Source organism: Somniosus microcephalus, chromosome 10, assembly GCF_052327205.1.
Source record: "Somniosus microcephalus isolate GS21.2 chromosome 10, FLI_Smic_1.0, whole genome shotgun sequence".
NCBI classification, from domain to species: domain Eukaryota; kingdom Metazoa; phylum Chordata; class Chondrichthyes; order Squaliformes; family Somniosidae; genus Somniosus; species Somniosus microcephalus.
The window spans coordinates 112,709,214-112,735,614 of record NC_140996.1 but is presented as its reverse complement, the minus strand read 5'-3'; the positions used below and the strand labels follow the sequence as shown (position 1 = coordinate 112,735,614).

Genomic DNA, 26,401 nt, shown 5'->3' with positions numbered 1-26,401 from the left:
TTGTGTCACGCTCATTGAACTTAGCTGAGCGTAACTATGCCCAGATCGACAGGGAGGCACTCAGCCTGGTGTGGGGGGTGAAGAAATTCAACCATTACCTACACGGACCAAAATTTACCTTGTTGACTGACCATCAACCCCTCGTCTCCATATTCAACCCTAAAAAGGGCGTTCCCATTATGACAGCGCAAAGGCTACAGAGGTGGTCCCTTTTCCTAGGGGCACACCAATATGACATAGAATACAAAGGAACAAAACAGCATGGGAATGTTGACGGGTTATCGCGCCTACCGTTGCCAACAGTGGAGGAGGCGCCTACAGTGGACCCAGTGGAGATGTCCCACTCGACCATAGTGGAATGTCTACCGGTGACAAATTCTACCATTGAAAAGGAAACGCGAAATGACCCGACCCTCTCACGAGTCTACGATTTAACGGTGAAGGGATGGCCAGCACATGGCGAACCACTGTTGCCAGCATTCTCGCAGAGAACAGCTGTCAGTGTGCCGAGGAACCTTGATGTGTGGATCCAGAGTGGTGATTCCACCCAAACTCAAGGATAAAGTGCTAAAGGAGCTTCATGAGGGGCATCTGGGTGGAGTGAAAATGAAGAACTTAGCCAGAGCGTTTGTGTGGTGGCCAGGTATCGATGGAGACATCGAAGAAATGACCAAGAGCTGTCTAGGATGCCAGAAGGTCCAAAACGCCCCACCACAAGCCCCTCGACATCCATGGGAGTGGCCCTCGTCTCCATGGCAAAGGGTACATATCGACTTTGCTGGTCCATTTATGGACTCGATGTTCTTAATCACGGTGGATGCACACTGCAAGTGGCCAGAGGTAATAAAGATGTCCTCCACCACCACGGAAAAAACCAGCACCGTATTAAGGACCATATTCGCCAGGAATGGTGTGCCTGAACAGATCTGTTTTGATAATGGACTGCAATTTGTATCCGAAGAATTCAGGAAGTTCTTAAAAAAACAATGGGGTTAAGCACTACACGTCCGCCCCATACCATCCTGCCACCAATGGATTGGCTGAAAGGTTTGTCCAGACCTTCAAGAAGGCCATAAAGGCCATGGGTAATGAAGACATAAATCTACAACATAAGGTAGATAACTTCTTGTTTGCGTACAGGAATGCAACACGTGGTTACAAACCAAACCCCCGCCATGATGTTTTTCAATAGAAGCCTAAGATGTCGGCTGGATTTGGTCAAGCCAAACATCAGAAGGGACGTAGAGAACTGGCAATTTCAAAGCATGAATGAAAGGCCAACTAGAACCTTCCAGATAGGTCAACCAATTTTGGCCCGGGACTACCGTACCGAGAAATGGCAGCCTGGAACTATTTGCACACGACTAGGACCGCTGATGTGTACCGTGGACATTGGAGAAAGCATAATAAGGCGCCATGCTGACCAGATCATAGTCATCCGAAAAGGACAACCTACACCACAACTCTATACGCCTAGTGATGAAGCAGAGATACCCATAGTATCTACCTCTGATCCGGTAATACTGGAACCAGATGAACCCGACACTGGCATTGAAGCCGAATCGACCTTGCCAAAAGAACCTACTACACCACCGAGGCGTTATCTGGACCGAGTCAGGAAGCCTCCAGAGAGACTGAATTTGTAATTGATTAACTTCAGCAAATGTGTATATTATTCATGTAAAAATGTTATTTAATGATTGCTTAAAATGTTATGTACTATTTATCTAAAAGGGGAGGAATTGTAGTGTATGTACCTTTTTAAGAGGAACTATGTTTTTGAAGCCCCTGTATACTGTAGTACCAGTAGTGACCACTCGGGTATATAAGCCTGTGTAGCGTCTTGTGTAGTTAGTTCACCTCCAGACTTTGTTCAGTAAACACTTGTTAAATCAACTCCTGCATTCCGTGTCTCCATTAACACACGGATCTAACAGTTCCATTAGATTGGAAAATAGTGAATGTAACTCCTTTATTCAAAAGGAGGGAGACAGAAAGCAGGAAACTACAGGCCAGTTAGCTTAACATCTGTCATAGGGAAGATGTTAGAAGCTATTATTAAAGATGTTATAGCAGGGCACTTAGAAAAGTTCAAGGTAATCAGGCAGAGTCAACATGGTTTTGTGAAAGGGAAATCATGTTTAACCAATTTATTGGAGTTCTTTGAGGATGTAACATGTGCTGTGGATAAAGGGGAACCGGTGGATGTGCTGTACTTAGATTTCCAGAAAGCATTTGATGAGGTGCCACATCAAAGGTTATTGCGGAAAATAAAAGCTCATCGTGGACGGGGTAATATATTGGTATTGATAGAAGATTGGCTAGCTAACAGGAAACAGAAAGTAGGCATAAATGGGTCATTTTCTGGTTGGCAAGATGTAACGAGTGGTGTGCCACAGGGATCAGTGCTAGGGCCTCAACTTTTTACAATTTATATAAATGACTTGGATGAAGGGACTGAAGGTGTGGTTGCTAAATTTGCTGATGAGACAAAGGTAGATAGGAAAGTTAATTGTGAAGAGGACATAAGGAAGCTACAAAGGGATATAGATAGGCTAAGTGAGTGGGCAAAGATCTGGCAAATGGAGTATAATGTGGGAAAATGTGAAGTTGTCCATTTTGGCAGGAAGAATAAAAAAGAAGCATATTACAGTAAACTCTTGTTTAAACGGCACTTAATCATCCGGAATTCTTTAATAACCGGCAAAATAGATAGCCGGTAATTTTGCCGAATCCATCAATTTTTCATTTTTCCGAGTCCGAGTTTCCCGTGGTGGCTGAGTTTGTCAGTGGTTTTTATTTTTTTTTGTGTTTAAAAATGGCCTACCTCTCTGTTATCCGGAATTTTTCATCAACCGGCACCATCCCGGTCCCGTAGGTGCCGGATACGAAAGAGTTTACTGTATCTAAATGGTGAGAGATTGCAGAGCTCTGTGATGCAGAGGGATCTGGGCGTCCTAGTGAATGAATCGCAAAAGGTTAGTAGGCAGGTACAGCAAGTAATTAGGAAAGCTAATAGAATGTTATCGCTTATTGCGAGGGGAATTGAATACAAAAGTAGGGAGGTTATGCTTCAGTTACACAGGGCATTGGTGAGACCACATCTGGAGTACTGTGCACAGTATTGGTCTCCTTATTTAAGGAAGGATGTAAATGCGTTGGAAGCAGTTCAGAGAAGGTTTACTAGACTAATACCTGGAATGGGCGGGTTGCCTTATGAGGAAAGGTTGGACAGGCTAGGCTTGTATCTGCTGGAGTTTAGAAGAGTAAGAGGTGACTTGATTGAAACATATAAGATCCTGAGGGATCTTGATGGGGTGGATGTGGAGAGGATGGTTCCTCTTGTGGGAGAATCTAGAACTAGGGGTCACTGTTTAAAAATGAGGGGTCGCCCATTTAAGACAGAGATGAGGAGAAATTTTTTCTCAGAGGGTCGTGAGTCTTTGGAACTCTCTTCCTCAGAAGGTGGTGGAAGCAGACTCTTTAAATATTTTTAAGGCAGAGGTAGATAGATTCTTGATAAGCAAGGGGGTGAAAGGTTATCGGGGTAGGCGAGAATGTGGAGTAATCAGATCAACCATGATCTTATTGAATGGCAAAGCAGGCTCGAGGAGCTGAGTGGCCCACTCCTGCTCCTAATTTGTATGTTCGGATATCCCAGAACAAAAAAAAAGTAAATAGTGAAAAAACTATTTCCACTGGTTGGTGAAGTGATAACTAGAAGCCATAAATTTAAGGGACTGCCACAGATTCTCGAGAAGACACCTGTTTGGATGCAGTGGCAGTCTGATGCAGGATGGAAATAAAGGCGTGGCCAGAACAATCAAATTACTATTTGGGCCGGATATTCTGATCCCTACGGGTGTGTACATGCTGTGTACACGCCCGTAGGGACATCGGAAATGCTGGTTTCAGGCATGCGAAGCGCATGTGCTGAAAACCGGCATTTCCGATCTGTCCAGAATGCTCTGGACAGATCGGATGCCTTCCCTGGAGAAGGGCCTCTGCGGGTGGATAGTTCCGCTTTCTGGACAACCTCCGCCCGCAGAAAACCCTTAGAAATCTTACGCCTGGAAGCCTGCTTTTACCAGCATAAGATTTGAAAAAAGTAAAACAAACAAAAAAATGTTTTCACTCATTTATCATTTAAAAATACTTTAAAAAAGTTTATTTTTAGCCCCGTAAAAAACTTTAATTATTTTTTCAGAAAAATTATTTTTGTTTAAAATATTTAATTTATTGTAATTTCAATTAATTTAGAAAATGTGATTTAAAAACAAATGTATTTAATATTTTACAGTGTTTTTGGGGTGATCTCCATTCATATATTTGACAGGTCTATCTGTCAAGTGTATGAAGGGAGATTCCCTTCTTTGATTGGCTCCCCATGGCCCACGTGATCCCAGGGATGCTTGCAAACCACATGCCCCTCTGGGATACATGGGCCCTGCACATTTCGAGTTGGAGAGGCCCAGGAGCGGAAGTGTCCGGACCTCGGGAGCCCTCGGGTGAGTCCGTAGATTTTTTCCAGATTGGAGGCTTCCGCATGGAGGAAGCCTCCGATTGTTTTATGTCCATTTTATTTAGTACTAGCTGAAGTGCCTGGCGGTGCCGAGGGATTTTTGAGGGCATGTTGTTGTTGGAAGAGAGAGAGAGCGAGAGAGCGCGCGACTGGGGGGGGAAGAGGGAGCACGACTGGGGGGGAAGAGAGCGCGCGACTGGGGGGGGGAAAGAGAGAGCGCGACTGGGGGGGGAAGAGAGAGCGCGACTGGGGGGGAAGAGAGAGCGCGACTGGGGGGGAAGAGAGAGCGCGACTGGGAGGGAAGAGAGAGCGCGACTGGGGGGAAAGAGAGAGCGCGACTGGGGGGTGAAGAGAGAGCGCGACTGGGGGGGAAGAGAGCGCGCGACTGGGGGGGAAGAGAGCGCGTGACTGGGGGGGAAGAGAGCGCGACTGGGGGGGGGGAGGAGAGAGCGCGACTGGGGGGGGAAGAGAGAGGGCGACTGCGGGGGGTGGGGAAGGGGGAGGAAGGGAGGGAGGGGATTGTGGGGGACCCAGGAGTGATATAACATTATTCACAATGTTTCAGTGTATGAGTTGAATAGGGAAATAAAATATACTATCGCAGTCATTTAGAGGTCAGTTTAGAAATCAACAGTGAACATTTATGCCAATAATAATGTAGAACAGTAGAACATTTTACAAAATGGTGTAGTTACAACCAAAGACTGAGTGAATACTTGTTCTGGTAAAGGCTTGCAAACCCAATGGGTTTGGTATTGTACAGAGTGATTTTATAATGAGTAAAAATATATTCAACATTACACTGTTAAATCTGTTATCTTGTAGTAGGCATGCAGCCGCTCAGATCTTGTAGAGTGCTGTTGAGTTCTTCAAGTGCCCTCTTGTGGGTCTTTGTGAACTCATCCCACACAATGACTTTCGACTTTGGAAGCAGCTCAGCAGTTGCTGTGGTAATGTTATACACTGGGTGTTGTTGTCTATTCAGATCCAGAGGGAGAGGAAAGGTTGAGTGGGCAGTGCAACCTCCTTGGAGAAGAGTTGCAGTGATTCCTGATGAGGCAACAGGCAGTGGAATGAATCCCTTAGAGCGAAGGATCGCCACAAAGAGATGTTGTAGCCTTTTGGGGGAGTAAGACAGAGCAGCATCTGTGATCGTTGGATGCCAACGAATGTGATCCTGAAGGAGTCCTCTGTTGTTGCAAGCTTTTACAAAGGAGGCACAGAGATGGCCAGTGAGAGTTTTGAGGTAATTAAATGAGGTTCAGCCAGCAACCTCATGGGAGGAGTAGATGAAGGTGGGAGCACTCTGTTATTTGAGAGCCTGTGGATAGACAACATTTTCTGTTCTTTCTGACGGTGTTAAAATGAACAGATTCCTGGATGCACCAACTCTGGAACATGCCACGTACAACTGGCCATGTGAAAAGCAGGGCGTGAGTTAGTTGATGCCAGCAACCTTCAAAGTCTGCCCCTGGGCCTTGTTGATGGACATAGCAAAATAAATTTTCAGAGGGAACTGTTGCCTTCTGAATTGAAAGTGTAAGTCAGTTGGTATCATAAGAATTTGAGGAAGGACAACATCCTCCCCTCTGGCACAGCCTGAGATGATGGTAGCCTCAATGAAATGTTTCATGAGGTTTTTGACTACCAGTCTGGTTCCATTGCACAACTTTGGTGGAGATAAGTTTCTTAGGAGCATGATGGGGGTGCCTTCCTTCAGTACCAGTTCGTGAAGAGGCGTTCCTGAAGGCTCCAATTTGTTGAGGAACTCAATGGGGTAATGTACCGCATCAGCACTCTCTCAAACAGTATCAACGCTTTTGTAAATGTGCTCTTGGCCAGGGAGTTTTTGAAGATAAACAATAAAGCAAATGTGTGGTATTTATAGGAAAGCAGGTCCTCTCCACTGGTGGAATTCATCTTTTATTTTATTCTTGATTTTATTAAACAATATTTGTGTTTTTGTAATTGTTACTCTGTCTCCCAATATTGCCTTATACACTATTGCCAAAAGTTAAAATTAATCCCCTCTCTCTCTCTCTCTCTCAGCAGTGAGAGGCTATAAACAGAAGCCCAAAAAATTGAGGTTTTTCCCACTAGAATAGAGAAGCTTAGGGGAGGCTCTAAAGGGTTTTCAAAATTATGAAACGTTTTAGAGGGTAAGCCGTGAAAAATTGTTTCCACAGGATGGCAAATCGGTAATGATGTAGGACCCTGATTTGCATATTTAAGCAGTCATACTCTTGAAACAGGTGAGTGCGCTGCTCACCCATTTACAGACTGCCTGAAAATGGCATCAGGTGAGTCTTTGGCGTCCATGGGGTGGCCAAGGTACCTGCATGATTTTAAACTGTCAACCGATCATTTTTCAGATGAGAAATAGGCAGATAACAGATGAAAGTCATCCCCATATATTTATTCATTTCTGCCTTGTGCCTGAACAGTACTGTACAGAATTCGTTTTTTCTTTATTTTACAAAATATGAAGTTGGGGTAGAAATTTCTGTCGTCAATGTTTTTTAATACATCTGCAAAGTAGACTAAGAGAAATTTAGTATGAGCATATTAAGGTTGTACAACATCACTGTTGTACAGCCTCCTTCTGAGTTCCCCACCATCACAGAAGCCAGTCTTCAGTCAATTAGATTCACTCCACATAATATCAAGAAACGGCTGAGCACACTGGATACAGCAAAGGCTATGGGCCCCGACAACCTCCCGGCTGTCATGCTGAAGACTTGTACTCCAAAACTAGCCGTGCCTCTAGCCAAGCTGTTCCAGTAAAACTGCAACACTGGCATCTACCCGACAATGTGGAAAACTGCCCAGGTATGTCCTGTCCACAAAAAGCAGGACAAATCCAATCCAGCCAATTACCACCCCATCAGTCTATTCTCAATCATCAGCAAAGTGATGGAAGGTGTCGTCAACAGTGTTATCAAGTGGCATTTACTCACCAATACCCTGCTCACCGATGCTCAGTTTGGGTTCAGCCAGGACCACTCATTACAGCCTTGGTCCAAACATAAACGAAAGAGCTGAATTCCAGAGGTGAGGTGAGAGTGAATGCCCTTGACATCAAGGCAGTATTTGACCGAGTGTGGCATCAACAAGCCCTAGTAAAATTGAAGTCAATGGGAATCGGGGGGGGGGGGGGGTGGTGCGGTGGGGGGGAGAACTCTCCACTGGCTGGGTCATACCTAGCACAAAGGAAGATGGTTGTGATTGTCAGAGGTTAATCATCTCGGCCCCAGGACATCGCTGCAGGAGTTCCTCAGGGCAGTGTCCTAGGCTAAACCATCTTCAGCTGCTACATCAATTACCTTCCCTCCATCATAAGGTCAGAAATGGGGATGTTCGCTGAGGATTACACAGTGTGCAGTTCCATTCACAACTTCTCAGAAAATGAAGCAGTCCATGCCTGCATGCAGCAAGACCTAGACAACATTCAGGCTTGGGCTGATAAGCGGCAAGTAACATTTGCGCCACAAGTGTCAGGCAATGACAATCTCCAACAAGCGAGAGTCTAACCACCTCCCCTTGACATTCACAACATTACCATCGCCGAATCCCCCACTATCAACATCCTAGTGGTCACCATTGACCAGAAACTTAACTGGACCAGCCACATAAATACGGTGGCAACAAGAGCAGGTCAGAGGCTGGGTATTCTGCGGCGCGTGTCTCACCTCCTTACTCCCCAAAGCCTTTCCACCATCTACAAGGCACAAGTCAGGAGTGTGCACTTGCCTGGATGAGTGCAGCTCCAACAACACTCAAGAAGCTTGACACCATCCAGGACAAAGCAACCCGCTTGATTGGCACCCCATCCACCACCTTAAACATTCACTCCCTCCACCACCAGCGCACCATGGCTGCAGTGTGTACCATCTACAAGATGCACTGCAGCAACTCGCCAAGGGCAGCAGGCGCATGGAAACACCATCACCTGCAAGATCCCCTTCAAGTTGCACACCTTCCTGATTTGAAGTATATTGCCGTTCCTTTATCGTCGCTGGGTCAAAATCCTGGAACTTTCTCCCTAAGCACTGTTGGAGTACTCTCACCACAAGGACTGCAGTGGTTCAAGAAGGTGGCTCACCACCACCTTCTCAAGGGCAATTAGGGATGGGCAATAAATGCTGGCCTTGCCAGCGATGCCCACATCCCAGAATGAATAAAATCAAATCACTGATGGTAATTTATATTCTTTTCTAAATTATGTTTTGAAAAACAGGAAAGATTTTTATTTAATCTGAACTTTTATATGGTGATAACATTTCCTTGACGCATCATGGCATGGTGCTCTCACTACAGCTCTAGTTGTGAAAAAATGTAAATGGTGGAAAACTATTGCCACTGGTTGGTGAAATTCCCTCTTTAAGGTTACTTTTGTTAAATGCTTTAAAATACTCAAGTTGAATATGTGGAATGATTTTACAAGGCTATTAGAGAATTGAGGGATATGGGTGAGCCACATCATGACATAAAGGTAGTCATTTTGAGTATACTTTTATCCCCTCACTTGCTGATAACTCCAACATATTTGTTATGTTGAATAATGCTGTATGTGATTTGATGATCTTGGTATAAAACATTTTTTTTTACTATTATGCATTAGGCACATTGAGTTGGTGGGTGATTGAGCTGCTGTCAATTAAAAGAAGCAACTTGTTCAACTTTGACCTGAATGACATCAATTCTAGATTGTGTGTTTTTTTTTCCCCCCCTAGTATCTAGTACATATTATGATACTTAAATAAAAATTTGGGAGTTCTCTATAAATCATTATATGCCATCCACACAGAATTTTGTGTTTCTTACAGAGCCCTTGAGGAGAAACATAGAGAAGATGAGGAAAAAGAACAAAGGTTTAGGGAGGAGGTGCTTCAAGAACGAAAACTGAAGCAACAGGACGCAACTGAGAGATTTCAGAGAGCCCATCTCCCACCATCACGGCGCAGGCAAAACAGAATCGGTTGGAAATAAATTTTATTAACTAAACCTTTTGGCTGGGAGTGGGGTAACGGGTCTATAGTCTTTGCTATTTATCCATATAATATTGAAATTCACGAAGTTTATGTGGTGTAGGAGATGGTCTAGCTGCATACAAACTCTAACTGGTCACATTTACAGTGATCCAGGTTTCGGGGGCACTATCTGCATACTGGCAGACATAAGTCAATGTAGACTATGCCTAGGTCTTCAATGTCGTTCCTGCTGCATTTTGAAATGGTAAGAGCCACAACAGACAGTAGAACAAAAATTCCTGTCTGCAATATGCAGCAGCTGAAATTACTTCAACTAGCAGCAGCATCACTTGGGTAACAATGGTGCTGAATGGAGATGAAATGAAAATTGTAAATTAGAGGGAATGGAAAGAATTTTGGGGGGAAGGAATAAAAACTGGAAGCTTTTCTTTTTGGGGGAAAGAGGAAAGAATCAGTAGCAATGCTTTCAGAGGGAGAAAGGGAAAAGCTGAGAGTGATACCTTGGGATTAAGGAGAAAGGAGCTTGTCAGCATTAACTGAGGGGTTTGGGCGCAAGGAGAGTACCAGTTTGAACTGTGTGCAGAGGAAGATTGGCAACTTGAATGGGGGAGGAGCTGGTGGAAGGAAGGGTACTGGCTTGAATTGGGTTGGAGGAGAAGAGTGTATTTAATTTATAGTTCTAGTATTCATTCTTCGCCCCTAGTCTCAGTAATTTCCATTTGTTGACATTGAAATTCATTTATCAGTGTTATGTATTGTGTGTTCTCCTCCCACCTGTGGTGGCGCTGTCACAGGAGATAAATGGTTGGGTGTTCTCGGTTAAGTTTTAGCTCTCTTTCTTCGGAACTTGCCAGAACTTCCTTTCCTTCCAATAAAGCACTTCATGTTTGAATCTCTGAGTTCTGAGTCCTAAATTATGTCTAGGTAGAAAGGTACCGACACAACAAGTGGCGACGAGGATTGGATGAATCTGTGTTGTGGGAACTTTCTTGTTTTCGACTACAAAACACTCGGAACAGAGATTGCAGCATCACATTAACGTTACGGCAGTGAGTAAACAGAAATTTTAATTTGAAACGTGAGATGGCTACTATATTAGGAAACATCGGTGCTTTTGATGAAAATGTGGAGCAATGGAGCGCATATACGGAACGTTTTGACTATTTTGTATTGGCGAATGCGGTGGCAAATGAAAAGGTCGTGCCTACCTTTTTGAGTGTAATCGGGCCGAAGACATTCAATTTACTTCGCAGCCTTGTGCAACCAGATAAGCCAGGAACTAAAACATATAAGCAACTAGTGGAAATTCTTGGAGCACATTTTTCACCAAAACCTCTGGTTATTGCTGAGAGATTTAGATTTCACAAACGGAATCAAGAGGAGGGGGAATCAGTGACGATGTTTATTGCTGCTTTAAAAAGGTTGTCAGAACACTGCGAGTTCAAGGAGGTGCTGAAGGACACCATTAGAGACAGATTCGTGTGTGGTCTGCAAAATGCAGCCACACAGAAGCGCCTTCCTACTGAGGACAACCTTACTCTTGAAAAGGCCATTGAAGTTAGTGTCTCCATGGAGATGGCGGAAAAGGAGGCTCACCAGTTGAGTTCAACAGGGAGAGTTCACAAGGTGTCGTCTGAGCCTAAAGGTGTGCGGAACGGCACATGTTACCGTTGTGGGAAAACGGGCCATCACGCTAATGACTGCTGGTGTATGGAGCTGGAATGCCGAAATTGTGGCAAAAAGGGTCACATTGAACGCGCCTGTAGAGGTTAAAAAAAAGAACAGACAGAGCTGGGAAGCATGGAAGCAAAATGTCTGTATTTGGACAAGAGAGGAAAAAGAGTGTTCATTCAGTGCAGTATGATGGAACAAGCAAAACAGAGGGGAGCGACACCTCTGAGGAGGAAGAGGTGCACATACTGACGGTTGCAGGTGATTCAAATGGCTACTGGGTGTCACCACTGGTGGAGGGACAATCGGTGCGGATGGAGGTGGACACAGGCGCGGCTGTGTCCCTTGTTTCAGACACTGTCTACAACAAAATGCTAAAGCATCTTAACCTTCAGCCAACAAACATTGTGCTAAAGACGTATACCAGCGAGCCTGTGGCCATGAGAGGCGCCATTGAGGTGACAGTTAAATTGAACGGACAGACTGCAAAACTGCCACTATATGTGGTAAAGGGAAATTACCCATCGCTACTGGGACGTGCGTGGCTAGAGAAAATCACGCTGGACTGGCCTGCAGTCCGCATGATGTCAAAAGGGGAGTCAGGTCTGACTGCAGTGTTAAACAAACATGCAGAACTCTTCAATGGGGAACTTGGGAGCATGAAAATGATCAGCGTGAGACTGGACATTAAACCTGACAGCAAGCCGAAGTTTCACAAAGCCAGACCTGTACCCTATGCAATTAGGCCAAAAGTTGAGGCTAACTTGGAGGCCTTAGTCGAGAATGGAGTCCTGGAGCCTGTGAGCGTGAGCAAATGGGCCACACCCATTGTTCCTGTCCTGAAAAAGAATGGATCTGTTCGAATCTGCGGGGATTTTAAAGTGACTATTAACCTGGTGCTGTCTGCAGAACAGTACCCTCTTCCCCTCATTGAGGATCTTTTTACGGGCCTGGCCGGAGTGCAAAAGTTCAGCAAAATAGACTTATGCCAGGCTTATCTACAAATGCATGTCGATGACAAATCAAAGGAGCTGCTGACAATTGTGACACACAAGGGGCTATACAGGTACTGCCGCCTTCCGTTTGGAATTACGTCGGCCCCTGCTCTATTGCAAAGGGCAATGGATCAGATTTTGAGTGGACTGCCAGGAGTCCAGTGCTACCTGGATGACATCCTTGTCACTGGGACAAATGAGGAGGAGCATCTTCTGAACTTGGATGCGACACTACAACGACTGAAAGAGTACGGACTCAGAGTTCGCAAAGACAAATGTGAATTCTTTCAGTCTTCAGTTGAGTACCTGGGGCATGTGATTGACGCTACTGGCCTGCATAAGGCGCCATCGAAGGTCAAGGCGATCGTAGAGGCCCCAGCACCCCAGAATGTGAGCCAGTTACGTTCATTTCTGGGGCTACTTGACTACTATGGGAAGTTTATTCCAGACTTAGCAACATTGCTGAAGCCGTTACATCAGTTGCTATGTCAAGGCAAAACAGGGAAATGGACTGAACTGTGCAACGAAGCTTTCGCCCAAGCAAAGAAAGCATTGCTGAAATCGGAGGTCCTGACACAATTCGACCCAAAGCTACCCATGCAGCTAGCATGTGATGCATCACCATATGGTGTGGGAGCAGTCATATCCCACATCATGCCTTCGGGTGAAGAGAAACCTATCGCCTTCGCATCACGCACCTTGAACAAGGCCGAGAGTAACTATGCGCAGATCGAGCGCGAGGCCTTGGGAATCGTTTTTGGAATGCGAAAATTTCATCAGTACCTGTTTGGGAGAAGGTTCACACTCCTGACGGACCACCGTCCATTGACTTCAATCTTCGGGCCCCACACCGGAATTCCATCTCTCGCTGCAAGCAGGATGCAAAGGTGGGCTTTACTGTTGTCAGGACACACATACGAGATCAAATATCGCAAATCAGACTTGCACGGCAACGCAGACCAGTCTCTCGAGGCTACCCTTGCCTGTTACTCCCCCGGAGCCTCGTCAGATAGACATCTTCTACTTTAGACAAGTGGAGGGAGCACCTGTCACTGCAGTTCAGGTGCGAAGGTACACCCGCAACGATCCAGTCCTGTCTGAGGTAATGGACGATGTCATTCGAGGGAGAGCTATAGGAGATTCTCCTAGTTTGAAACCTTACGTTTCAAAAAGAAATGAGCTCTCCGTCCAGGCAGGTTGTCTTCTTTGGGGACGCCGTGTCATCATTCCGCCACCTCTGCGGGAACCTATACTGCAACAACTTCATACAGGCCACAGTGGGATGGTTCGGATGAAGGAAATGGCAAGAAGCTACTTCTGGTGGCCAGGTCTCGATGGGAATATTGAGGAGAAAGCCAAAACATGTTCCCCATGTCAAAGGGTCCGGAATGTTCCACAGCTGGCAACCCTACACCCCTGGGATTGGCCTGCAGAAGTGTGGCAGTGAGTACATGTGGACTTCGCCGGTCCTTTCGAAGAGAAGATGTTTATGGTGGTTGTAGATGCTCGTAGCAAGTGGCCGGAGGTCGCTGTGATGAGGTCTACCACAGCAGAGAAAACAATTGAGAAACTTGGTGAGATGTTCAGCCGTTATGGCTCACCGGAACAACTCGTAAGTGACAACGGTCCACAATTTGTATCACAGGAGTTTGCAACCTTCCTGCATGTGAATGGTGTCTAACACATCAAGTCTGCGCCCTATCATCCCTCTACTAACGGCCAGGCAGAAAGGTTCGTGCAAACTTTGAAGCACGCCTTGAAGGCATCGCAAGGTCAGGGCTCAATCCACCAACGTCTGAACAGCTTCCTGTTGTCCTACAGGAACGAGCCGCATGCCACAACCAAAACTTCCCCCGCTTCGCTCATGATGAAGAGGCAGTTGCGGACAAGTTTTGACTTACTCAAACCTCCAAGGGCAGAGCAGGTTGTCCATCGTCAACAACAAGCTCAAGTTGAAAAGAGAGAGAAAAGAGCCAAGGAGAGACGGTTTCATCCGGGAGAGCACGTCCTAGCTCGAAACTGCAACACTGGACCGAAATGGGTTCCTGCTACAGTGATCGCGCAGACGGGCCCTGTGTTTTACATGGTTGAGACTGCTGAGGACGTCGTCTAGAGAAGACACACAGATCAACTGTTGCTAGGAGCAGAGACAGCCACAGAGGCTTCAACGGCTGGTTGGCCTGAACTGTTTCCGGATGATACCGCAAACCAGCATCCCTTGCCACAGTGCTTTTCTCCAACACAGGAAGTCAAAGAGACTGTTCCACCTGTGCAAACTCCTGACTTTCAACTGACACAGGCACCTTCTCCATCTAGGCCTGTGTCAATGCCTACTGCTGTGGAAGCCACCGATGACCGCCGGTATCCTGTCAGAGAGCGGCGGCCTCCAAGACGCTTGGATCTGTAGGCTTAGCGACTTACCCACAAGACTGGGGCAGAATAAACCCCAGGGTAAAGTCAGGGTTTGAAGCAGTCTACCTCTACCCTTGGTTAGTTGAGTGCATTGAAAGTAACTTACATGTTGAGGAATAATGTGGACCTTCCATTTAAGAGGGGAGGAAATGTTATGTATTGTGTGTTCTATTGTGTGTTCTCCTCCCACCTGTGGTGGCGCTGTCACAGGAGATAAATGGTTGGGTGTTCTCGGTTAAGTTTAGCTCTCTTTGTTCGGAACTTGCCAGAACTTCCTTTCCTTCCAATAAAGCACTTCATGTTTGAATCTCTGAGTTCTGAGTCCTGAATTGTGTCTAGATAGAAAGGTACCGACACAACAACCATCTCAGCCTAACTTTGACCGTTTGCAACTCTCTTCTCCTCTTCGGTTCAGCATATATCATAGAATACCTGATGAGTGAGCGCATTTGAATTTTTTTGATTTCTGCTTCTGCTTCAAACTGCTTTTCATTATTTATTTAACTCTGTGAGGTAGTTCTATTTCACCAAAACTGACTTTCGTTATTAGAAAAGCACCAATTTCTTTTGCAAATGCATTAAAAACTGCCCACTTTTGAGCAACGAATCACTTAATCACCCTTCACCATACTGCATTCCAAATGGGAGCACGGCTAAGATTGTTTTATTCAGCAATGATGCTAATGCCCTTTTGCAAATTGTAATTATTAATTCTTAGGTTTGTGTGTCATATATGTGGGTAGAACAAATGAAGGACAGAGACACTAGTTGCTAGTTCATGTGCTTGCTTACTAGGCCAGAGCGAACTGAGCATGCTCATACTAAACCATGTGACAAACCATGTGATAATACATTACACTGCTTTCCCCTTTAAAATTTTTTTTATATATTCCCCTCTCAAATACAACAAAACTATGGTCCCACCTTTCCCAGCATTACATGTACCACATAACAAAAACTCCTGGATTTTTTTCTTTTAAATTAACTACAAATGAACTACAAATCCAGTTTAATAACAGATTTGCAGAGCCTTCCTGATCTCCTTACAGGAGGTTTTGGTGTTGAACCAGTTTTTGGGCTGTTTTGTTTTGGGTCCGAACTCAAAGATGATCCTGTTTCTATCTCAGATTTGTTTGAACCTGGTACTTCAGTTTCTGAAGTCTGAACGGAGTCAAACTCATGTATGTGTTCATGATCAAGTGGTTCAAGATCATGTCTTGGTTCATCTTTAGCAGAGATTATTCGATCTACGTGAACACTTCGGATGTCGTCACCAATTTGAACCAAATACCTCCTGGTTCCACCAACCTCTACTATGGTTCCTATATCCCACTTGTGTGAACTCAACTTGCCAGGAGGACTGAGAACACGAACACACTCGTTTTGTCTGAAACTGCGTTCGTTCTGATTGCTGTCATAACGTTTCTGACTCAACTGTTTCTGTTCAACTCTTGAAGCCAAATTTGGTTGAACAAGACTCAATCGTGTTCTCAATCTCCTCTTCTTCAAGAGTTCTGCTGGGGTATATCCAGTTGTAGCCTGCGGAGTAGTTTTGTACTTCAGCAAGAAATTTGCCAAATGTTACTTCATGCTGAGTCCCGAACAACCCTGCAACACTTGCTTTGTGAGAGCTTTTTTTACTATTCTGACTGATCTTTCAGCTGCTCCGTTTGAAGCTGGATGATATGGTGGAACGAGAGTGTGTTTGATACCGTTACATTTCATGAACTCTTGGAATAGAGCAGAATGGAACTGAGGGCCATTATCAGAAACAAGCTCTTCAGCTAAGTTATAACATGCAAAGATAGACCTCAACTCATCTATGGTATAAGAACATAAGAAATAGGAGCAGGAGTAGGCCATTCGGCCCTTCGAGCCTGCTCCGCCATTCAGAGAGATCATGGCTGATCTTCTGCCTCAACTCCATTCGCCGGCCCTATCGCCATATCCCTTGATGCCCTTACTAGTCAGAAATCTATCAACTTCTGTTTTGCATATACCCAATGACTGAGCCTCCACAGCCCTCTGTGGTAGAGAATTCCAAAGATTCATCACCCTCTGTGAAGAAATTTCTTCTCATCTCAGTCCTGAATGGCCTACCCTTTATCCTGAGGCTGTGGCCCCTGGTTCTAGACTCCCCAGCCAAGGGAAACATTCTCCCAGCATCCACCCTATCAAGCCCTGTAATAATTTTGTATGCCTCAATGAGATCCCCTCTCATTCTTCTGAATTCAAGAGAATACAGGCCCAGTTTACTCTATCTCTTCTCATACGACAGTCCTGCCTTCCCAGGAATCGATCTCGTGAACCTTCGTTGCACTCCCTCTATGGCAAGTGTATCCTTCCTTCGGTAAGGAGACCAAAATTGTACACAGTACTCCAGGTGTGGTCTCACCAAGGCCCTATATAATTGGAGTAAGACTTCTTTACTCCTGTATTCAAATCCTCTTGTAATGAAGGCCAGCATACCCTTTGCCTTCCTAATGGCTTACTGCACCTGCACATTCACTTTCAGTGACTCATGTACAAGAAAATCCTTTGAAGGTTCCTTTGAGCATCTGCATTCCCCAATCTTTCACCATTTAAGAAATACTCTGCCTTTCTGTTTTTTCTACCAAAGTGGATAACTTTACATTTATCCACATTATACTCCATCTGCCATGTTCTCACCCACTCACTGAGCCTGTCGAGATCCCCCTGAAGCCTCTTCGCATCCTCTTCACAACTGACACTGCCACCTAGCTTTGTATCATCAGCAAATTTCAAAATGTTACTTTTAGTCCCCTCATCCAAATCATTGATATAGATTGTGAATAGCTCGGGCCCAAGCACCGATCCTTGCGGTACCCCCTAGCCACAGCCTGCCATCCTGAAAAAGACCCGTTTATCCCTACTCTTTGTTTTCTGCCTGTTAACCAATTCTCAATCCATGCTAGTATATTACCCCCAATTCCATGTGCCCTCATTTTGTTCACCAACCTCTTGTGTGGGACCTTATCAAAGGCCTTCTGAAAATCCAAATACACCACATCTTCCGGTTCCCCTTTGTCTACTCCACTAGTTACATCCTCAAAGAACTCCAATAGGTTTGTCAAACAGGATTTCCCTTTCATAAATCCATGTTGACTCTGCCCAATCTTACTATTAATTTCTAAGTGCCCAGTTATTGCATCCTTTATAATAGATTCCAGCATTTTCCAACTGCTGATGTGAGGCTAACAGGCCTGTAGGTTCCCCATTTTCTCTCGCCCTCCTTTCTTGAATAGCGGGGTTACATTTGCTTTCCTCCAATCTGCAAGAAACGTTCCAGAATCTATCGAATTTTGGAAGCTGACAGCCAATGCGTTCACTATCCCAATGGTCACCTCTTTGAAAACCCTAGTATGTAGGTCATCCGGTCCTTGGGATTTATCGACTTTTAGTCCCATTAATTTTGCTAGTACTGATTTTTTACTAATAATTTCTTTAAGTTCCTCATTCTCGCCACACCCTTGGTTTTCTCATATTTCTGGGAGGTTTTTTGTGTCTTCCTCCGTGAATACAGAAACAAAGTATTTTTTAAGTTTCTCTGCCATTTCCTCATTCCCAATTATAAATTCTCCCGTCTCTGACTGTAAAGGACCTACATTTACCTTCGCCAGTCTTTTCCTTTTCACATACCTATAGAAACATTTACAATCCATTTTTATATTTTTCGCTAGTTTGTGCTCATATTCCATTTTTCCTTTATCAATTTCTTGGTCCCCCTTTGCTGATTTCTAAAAAGATCCCAATCCTCAGGCTGACCGCTTTTTCTAAGCTTCCTTCTTTGACTTAATACTAGCTTTAATTTCTTTTGTTAGCCATGGTTGGATCACTTTTCCTTTGGGGATTTTATGCCTTCGAGGAATATATGTTTGTTGCAAATTATGCATTATTTCCTTGAATGTTAGCCATTGTATGTCCACCTTCATACCTTTTAGTGTAGTCTCCCAATCTACCATGGCCAACTTGTCCCTCATACCCTTGTAGTTTCCTCTGTTTAGATTGAAGACCTTAGTTTCAGATTGGACTACATCACTTTAAAACTTAATGTAAAATTCAATCATATTATGGTCACTTGTCCCTAAAGGCCCCTTTACCACAAGATTATTTATTAGCCCTTTCTCATTACACAGTACCAGATCCAGAATAGCCTGTTCCCTGGTTGGTTCTTCCACATACTGATCCAGGAAACCATCTTGCATGCATTCCAAGAATTCATCCTCCACACCATTACTCGTTATTTGATTTGCCCAGTCAATATGTAGATTAAAGTCCCCCATGATTACCGTATTGCCCTTGTTACATGCACTTCTAATCTCTTGATTGATACTGTGCCCTACATTACCACTACTGTTTGGTGGCCTATACACAACTCCCACCAATGTTTTCTGCCCTTTGCTGTTTCTTAGCTCCACCCAAACTGATTCCAGTTCTACATCACAATCTGCCAAGCCAAGATCTTTTATCTCTACCGTACCGATCTCATCCCTTATTAACAGCACTACGCCACCTCCTTTTCCTTTTTGTCTGTCCTTCCTAAATGTTGAGTACCCTGGAACATTCAGTTCCCAGCTTTGGTTACCCTGCAACCATGTCTCTGTAATAGCAATTACATCATACCCATTTACTTCTATTAGTGCCATTAATTCAGCCACCTTGTTGCGAATGCTACGTGCATTTAGATAAAGTGCCTTCAACTTTGCCTTTAATATTTTTCTGCACTTTGACCCTCTTTACTGTTGGCCTTTGTTTCTGCTCCCTACTAGTTTTGCTGACTACTTTTCTAACTTTCACTTCCAGCTTTGTTTCTCTCCATTCTGGGCCCACACTTAGGTTCCCAGCCCCCTGACAAACTAGTTTAAATCCTTCCCAACAGCACTAGCAAACCCCCCTGCGTGGATATTGGTCCCGGTTCTGCCAAGGTGTAACCCTTCCAGCTTGTACAGGTCCTACCTTCCCCAGAATCGGGCCCAATGCCTCAGGAATTTAAATCCCTCCCTCCTACACCATCTCTCCAGCCACACATTCATCTGGTCTAATCTCCTATTTCTGTTCTCGCTAGCACGTGGCACTGGGAGTAATTCTGAGATTACTACCTTTTGAGGTCCTGCTTTTTAATTTATTTCCTAGCTCCCTATATTCTGCTTGCAGGACCTCATCCCTCTTTCTACCTATGTCATTGGTATCAATATGGACCATGACCTCTGGCTGTTCGCCCTCCCCCTTCGGAATGCCCTGCAGCCTTTCAGTGACATCCTTGATCCTGGCACCAGGGAGGCAACATACCATCCTGGAGTCATGTCTGTGGCCACAGAAACATCTATCTGTTCCCCTTATGATAGAATCCCCTATCACTATTGCTCTCCCACTCTTTTTTTCCTCCCCTCCTGTGCAGCTGAGCCACTTGTAGTGCCACGGAATTGGCTCTTGCTGCATTCCCCTGAGAAATCATCTCCTCCAGCAGTATCCAAAACGGAAAATCTGTTGGAGAGGGAGATGGAGCCAGGGGACTCCTGCACTACCTTCCTAGTTCTTTTACTCTGTCTGGCGGTCACCTTTCTGCCTGTGCACTCTTTACCAGCGGTGTGACCACCTCGTTAAATGTGTTATGCACGAAGATCTCAGACTCGCGGATGCTCCACAGTGATTCCAGCCGCAGCTCCAGCTCCGAAATGTGGATTTCGAGTAGCTGCAGCTGGAGAAACTTCCTGCACACATGTTCGCCCTGGACACCGAAAGTGTCCCTGACTTCCCACATAGCACAGGAGGAGCACTGCACGCTGCCGAGCTGCCCTGCCATGTCCTACCCTTAATTTACTCCCTGTACTTCCTCTAAATTAAAGAATATTAAATACACTAGGGACCTTACTTCACTTTACAGATGACTTAATCTAAACTAGAGACCTTACTTTTACTTTAACGACTGAACCGTAGAAATACTCACCAGGTCCTACTTACCAATCCGCTCTTTCCCTGGTTTTGATGTTACTTTAGCGGTTTTGCAGTTGTTGTTGTTGTTGTTTGACTGCTCCCACTCTCTGACTCTTTCCTTGGTGTAAAGTAAGAACCAATCCCTACAGAGTGAAAAGTTAGGAAAAGCAAAGGCGAAGCAAGAGAGCTCCTCCTCACCTAACTCCCTGACTCACCCAACTCCCAGCACTCTGTTCAAACCGCACTCATGTTCAGTTGTAGTATTTGAACCCATGTGTTTCATTTCACTTTGAGTGACTATCTACAAGTACCAGGAAATAATAATTTGCTTTCTCACAGAAGTCTACAGGTACCCTCTGAAAAGGTCTACTTGCCATGACCAGAGTTGTAGTGGAGTTTTGGGTGGTTTACTTCTGCAATTTTGGCAAACGCTGTATTTGCTGACAAGTGATTCAAGATCACTGTCCAATTCAGGCCAGTAAACAATGCTTCTTGCAATTGATTTCATACTGACAATCCCTGGATGTTCAGTATGAAGTTCAGCCAGAATTCTATCTCTCAACAAAGTAGGTACCACCATTCTGTTTCCCCACTTGATACAACCTTGCTCACAAGACAACTCAGTGCAACAATTATGGAATCATTTCAACTCTGTGTCCAGACACTGATCAGTCCATCCATTCAAGGTGTTTTCATACACTCTTTCCAGTACTGAGTCCTTTTGAGTCTCATCTTTAATCTCAGTTGCATTCACGGGAAAGTCTTTGTCAACTGCACCTAGCGTGAAAATAGCACCTTCACTCCCAGCACGTGTCTTCATGTGGCAACCTGGACAAGGCATCTGCGATTGCGTTTTGTTTTGAAGTGCGATAATCAGTCGTGTAGTCAGACTGTGACAATAACATTGCCCAACGTTGCATTCTTGATGCGGCCATTGCAGGGATGCTAGGAGCAATTTGGGATCGGTTAACAGGGTAAACTTTCTGCCGATCAGGAACTGTTGGAATTTCTTGATTCCAAACACTATGGCGAGTGCTTCCTTTTCAATTTACGCATAGTTTCTTTCGCTCTTTGTGAGTGTTTGCGATGTGAACACGATTGGTTTCTCTTGGCCGTCATCCATTACGTGGCTTATGACAGCTCCCACACCACAGCTAGAAGCATCACACGCTAACTCAAGCTCACACTCTGTGTCGTAGTGCACAAGTAGATCATCGCTAGAGAGACTTTTCTTACAAGCATCATAAGCTTCCTGTTGCGCTTTCATCCACTTCCACTGGACATTCTTCTCGAGGAGCTCGTGCAAAGGAGCTAACGTGGTCACTAACTCAGGAAAGAAATGTGTGTAGTAGGACCATTCCAAGGAAAGATCTTAAGTCAGACACGTTCTGTGGCTTTGGAGCATTGATGACCGCATCAACCTTTTCTTTAACCAGTTGCAAACCATTTGCATCAACTTTAAGACCAAGGTACACAACCTTGGGCTGCATAAAAGCACATTTGCTCCTTTTCAATTTGACTTTGTGGGCTTTCAACCTTTGAAGCACGATATCTAACACTTCTAGATTTTCCTCCTTGCTGCTTGTTGTGATCAGCACATCGTCTTGATTGCATAAGCAATTTGGAACTCCTTGCGAAATCTTATCCATCGTAGCCTGAAAGATTTTGGGGGAGGACTTTACACCATATGGCAGCTTGGTGTGCAAGTACAGTTGATAGTGAGATACCGTTGACTCTCTTTGTCAACATTCAGCTGAGCGTAAGTGTGCGTTGACCCAGAGAGTGCTGCATACAAATCTTGCGATGTAGGTAACGGGCACTGCTCGTTATCAACTACTTGGTTGATAGTAACTTTGTAGTCAGCGCACAAGCCTACAGTTTTGTCTGCTTTGGGCACGACCACAGTCGAGGTAGCCCATTCACTTTTGCCAGTGTTTACTTGCACTCTGTTCTCTTTGAGCTTCGCTAGCTCTTCCTCCATCTGGCTTTTCAACGCATAGGGGACCGGCCTTACCTTACAATAGAGAGGCTTCGCGTTGGACTTGATGCGGATGTGTGCGTTATACCCAGTGATGCCCTCATGACTGTCTGAGAACATGCTTTCGTACTTGTTCAGCATTGTGTCGAGTCGCTTCTTTGAAGCATCTACACTGAAGATGTTTTTCCAGTCTAGTTTTAACTTTCTCAACCAGTCTTTGCCCATGAAGGGTGGTCTGCTGTTGTAACTCGCTACAATAATAGGCAGCTTTACTTACTGGCCATTGTGTTGAACTGTACATTCCATTTGTCCACATGTCTCTAGGATTTCTCCGGAGTAGGTTTTTAACTCTACGGTACTCTTTGTAAGTGGTACTTGATTAAACTTACTCTCATATGTGTCCTTACTCATGATAGAGCAGTCCGCTACTTTGTCGATACACATATTAATATATTGGTCATTGATCAAAAATTTTGTACGGAAATCTTTCTCATGACTGTTAGTGTTGCCGCTAGTGGCGTAGATACTGAGTTCTTCAATATCAGGTGTGTTCACTTTAATATTGTGAATTCCTCCCTTTTGTTGTCGCTGCTTTGCATTACCACTAGAATGGTTCTTATTTCCTCTTTAGATCTAGCTCTGCAAGCTGTTAAAATATGGCCTTACTTCTGACAGTGAAAACACTCCACATTTCTGTATTGGCAGGTCTGTGGTAAGTGATTTCCATTGCAGCGATAATAATTCACTGAACATCTCTCACCGACATTCTTTTGACTTGGTCTAACAACTGTTTGGCGGTGGTTTTGTGACTATAGACCTCAGCTGCACTAGTCACTTGAGTTGGACATAGCTCTCTAGCATTCTTCGATGCCATCTCCATAGAGCAATTTTGCATGCTATAGCAAACGTTAGGTTCGGAGTGTTCATTAACTTGTTCTGTGCGCTCATCCACCAGTCCACACAGAAACTTATCTCACAATGCACAATCCAAAAATGTGCCAGAGTTACAATGCAAAGACAGGTTTTTAAGAGCTACAATGTACTCACTGATGGTTTCACTTTGTTTTTGGTTTCTGGTACCAAACTTATAGCTCTCTGCTATTTCTAACAGCTTTGGATTGAAATGGTCCTCGAGTTTCTCGACAATGTTTTCAACTGACACATCATTCGCTTTCCCTGGCGCGAGTAAGTTTGTCAACATTCTGTAGACATCTGGCCCGCTCTCCATTAGAAAAATAGCTTTTTTCCATTCACGAATTACTTTATTTTGAGCCTGAACATTCTCATCTGCACCTTCGGTCTCAATAATGCTGTTGGCCTTAAAATTTTTAAAAAAATCTCCATCTGCTTAATGTAAGAACTGAATGGTTCGCGAGCTCGGTCATACACGCCGAGGTTTCCGATGAATCCCGTTGGCACGGCCATGATTGTACCAATCCCGTTGAACAGTGACTCAGCACGCTACCTGTGTACCTGTGAGAAACAACGCTGCTGTTAAGCACAGATGATTCTGCATCAGCATAAACAGTAAAACATCACAGAAATTCAGTTTAGGTGTCACAAATTCATCTTAAACTTGTCCACTTGAAGGTTGAACACTGTGTCCTTCCATGATCCCTAAAAATGGCTTTGGGATCCCATCCTCATTGCCAAAAATGTAATATTTGATATATGTGGGTAGAACAAATGAAGGACAAAGAGAGAACTGAGCATGCTCATACTAAACCATGTGACAAACCATGTGATAATACATTACAGTGTGAGAGTAAAGTGTCAACTATAATGCTATAAAGTGCACTGGATCATTTTAATCGAAGAAACGTGGCTGCCAGCAGGTGGAGCCATAGTAACAAATCTGTCCCTTCAGCCACATTACATAGAAATTACAGCACAGAACTATTCAGCCCAGCGAGTTGTTGTTTATCTTCCATAAGAATTGTAGTCCTACTCTCACGTGCTTGTCCTTTTTTCACATCCCTTTGTTCCCTTTTTTTTCAACCACCTATCTAACTTATTCTTAAATGTTAAATGTTAAAATGGCCTCTGCTTCAATCACTAACTCTTATATCTTTAATCTCCTATCTTTAATCTTATATTCATGTCCTCTTCTTGTAGATTTCTCAATCGCTGTAAACAGTCTGTTTCTAGCTACTCTGTCCCTTCCCATTATAATTTTAAATACTTCTATCAAATCACCACTTAATATCCTCTGTTCTAGAAGAATTATCTTCAAGTCTTTGTTTGTATTTGTATTTCCTTATACCAGGCAGTATCGTGACTCTGCACTGTTCTGTCTCTATTGCCTCAACATCCTTCCTATATATTGGAGCCCAAAATTGCACACAGCATTCCAACTGTGGTCTTACAAAAGTTTTATATAGATTCATCATTATTTTGCAACTTTTATATTCTATGCCCTTTGCCATAAAACCTAGTATTCCATTGGCTTTCTTTATGGCTTTATGCACAAGGTGCTGCATTTAAGGTCTTCTACATCAGCGAGCTGTCCCCCATTCAAATATACTTTTTTTTTACAAAAGTGTATTACTTCACATTCACTGACATTTAATTGCATCTGCCACATTTTGCCCTTTCCACAACAACTTGCATTTATATAGCACCTCTAACATATTAAAATGTCCAAAAGTGCTTCACGGGAACCTTATCAAACAAAATTTGACCATCTTATCAATGCCCCCTTGCAGCTTCCATTTGGTTCTCCAGAATTAATTTACAGTACTATGCCACATATTTTAGTATCATCTGCAAATTTGGAAACCACCCCCTCTAGCCCTATATCCAAATCATTGATATAGTCAATAAACAGACACAATCCCAAACAAAACACTGTGGGACACTGCTACTCATTTCTAATCACTTTGAGTAACTACACTTAACTCACTTTCTTCCCTACTAACCAGTTTTTAATCCAATTTGCTACGTCTCCTATTCCATACCTCTTAATTTTCTCCTATAGTCTGCTGTATGGTATCTTGTAAAAGGCTTTCTGAAAGTACATGTCAAGTGCATTTCCCCCAATATATCATATTTACCTTCTTCCGGAACATGCAAGTTACTTCCGATAATACTTTTTATATCAACATTAAATGGAAACTTCCAATGTAGACATTTATAATGAAAAAATCATATGTAAACACTTAGTATTTAGACAATGTAAACACGTACAGTTTGCTAATTAACCGATCGTATCAACTAAGTCCTATTTGGGAATAAAGTCAAATTTTTCTCAGTAACTGAAATCTCTAATGTCCAAAATAAGGTTTTAAATGAATTTAAGAAAATACATATTTCACAATATATTATTAAATTTATCAGTGGAACTGTTTTGTGTCTTTCAATGCCTTTTATTAAGGTTTTTATTTAAAGGCCTCAGCCTCTCCCAAAAGCCTGGGCTTACACTTAATATTAAGAGCAGTAACTTTATAAGCTGAAGGCAGATCCTACAACCTAAGTATTTCCAACATGCACAATTTCACAGGATGCATTTGAGTTAGTAAAATGATATAACACGTCTCCCTCAGTCTCTACTAATTTCAATGGCTGTTTTTGAAAACAAATTGAAAATAGGTAGATGTTAAATTTTAAAACCATTATTAAAATTATATTTAAATTGTGTGTGTTTTTCAAACAGTGTGTCTGAGCAAGAAAAAGATGACACTGCAATGATTATACACCTGTTGTAGCATTTCTGTTTGAATTTGAAGTAAATTTCAAATATATTAATATGAGAGAAGATGTACTGTGGCCTAGAAATTCAGTAGCGTTCGCCAGCCGTTAACGCCTTAAGAGGGGTAGATTTCCAGCGCTAGGCACTTAGCGCCCGGGCGCAGTCCGAACTGCGCCTACGCCCAACTTC

General features: G+C 43.8%; 1 protein-coding gene across 9 annotated transcripts in view; it reads left to right on the top strand.

The window, feature by feature from the left end:
• Positions 1 to 26,401, top strand: part of cep126 (centrosomal protein 126) — a 279,549-nt gene that overhangs the window by 91,501 nt on the left and 161,647 nt on the right. For all 9 annotated transcript variants that reach the window (XR_015079720.1, XM_085998712.1, XM_085998714.1 and 6 more), the window contains exon 3: positions 9,349 to 9,500. Coding sequence is in view for 8 of the 9 variants with exons in the window: in XM_085998712.1 (XP_085854838.1) it covers positions 9,349 to 9,500 (152 nt within the window). In the remaining variant the exon portion in view is untranslated. The remainder of the gene's footprint in view (positions 1 to 9,348; positions 9,501 to 26,401) is intronic.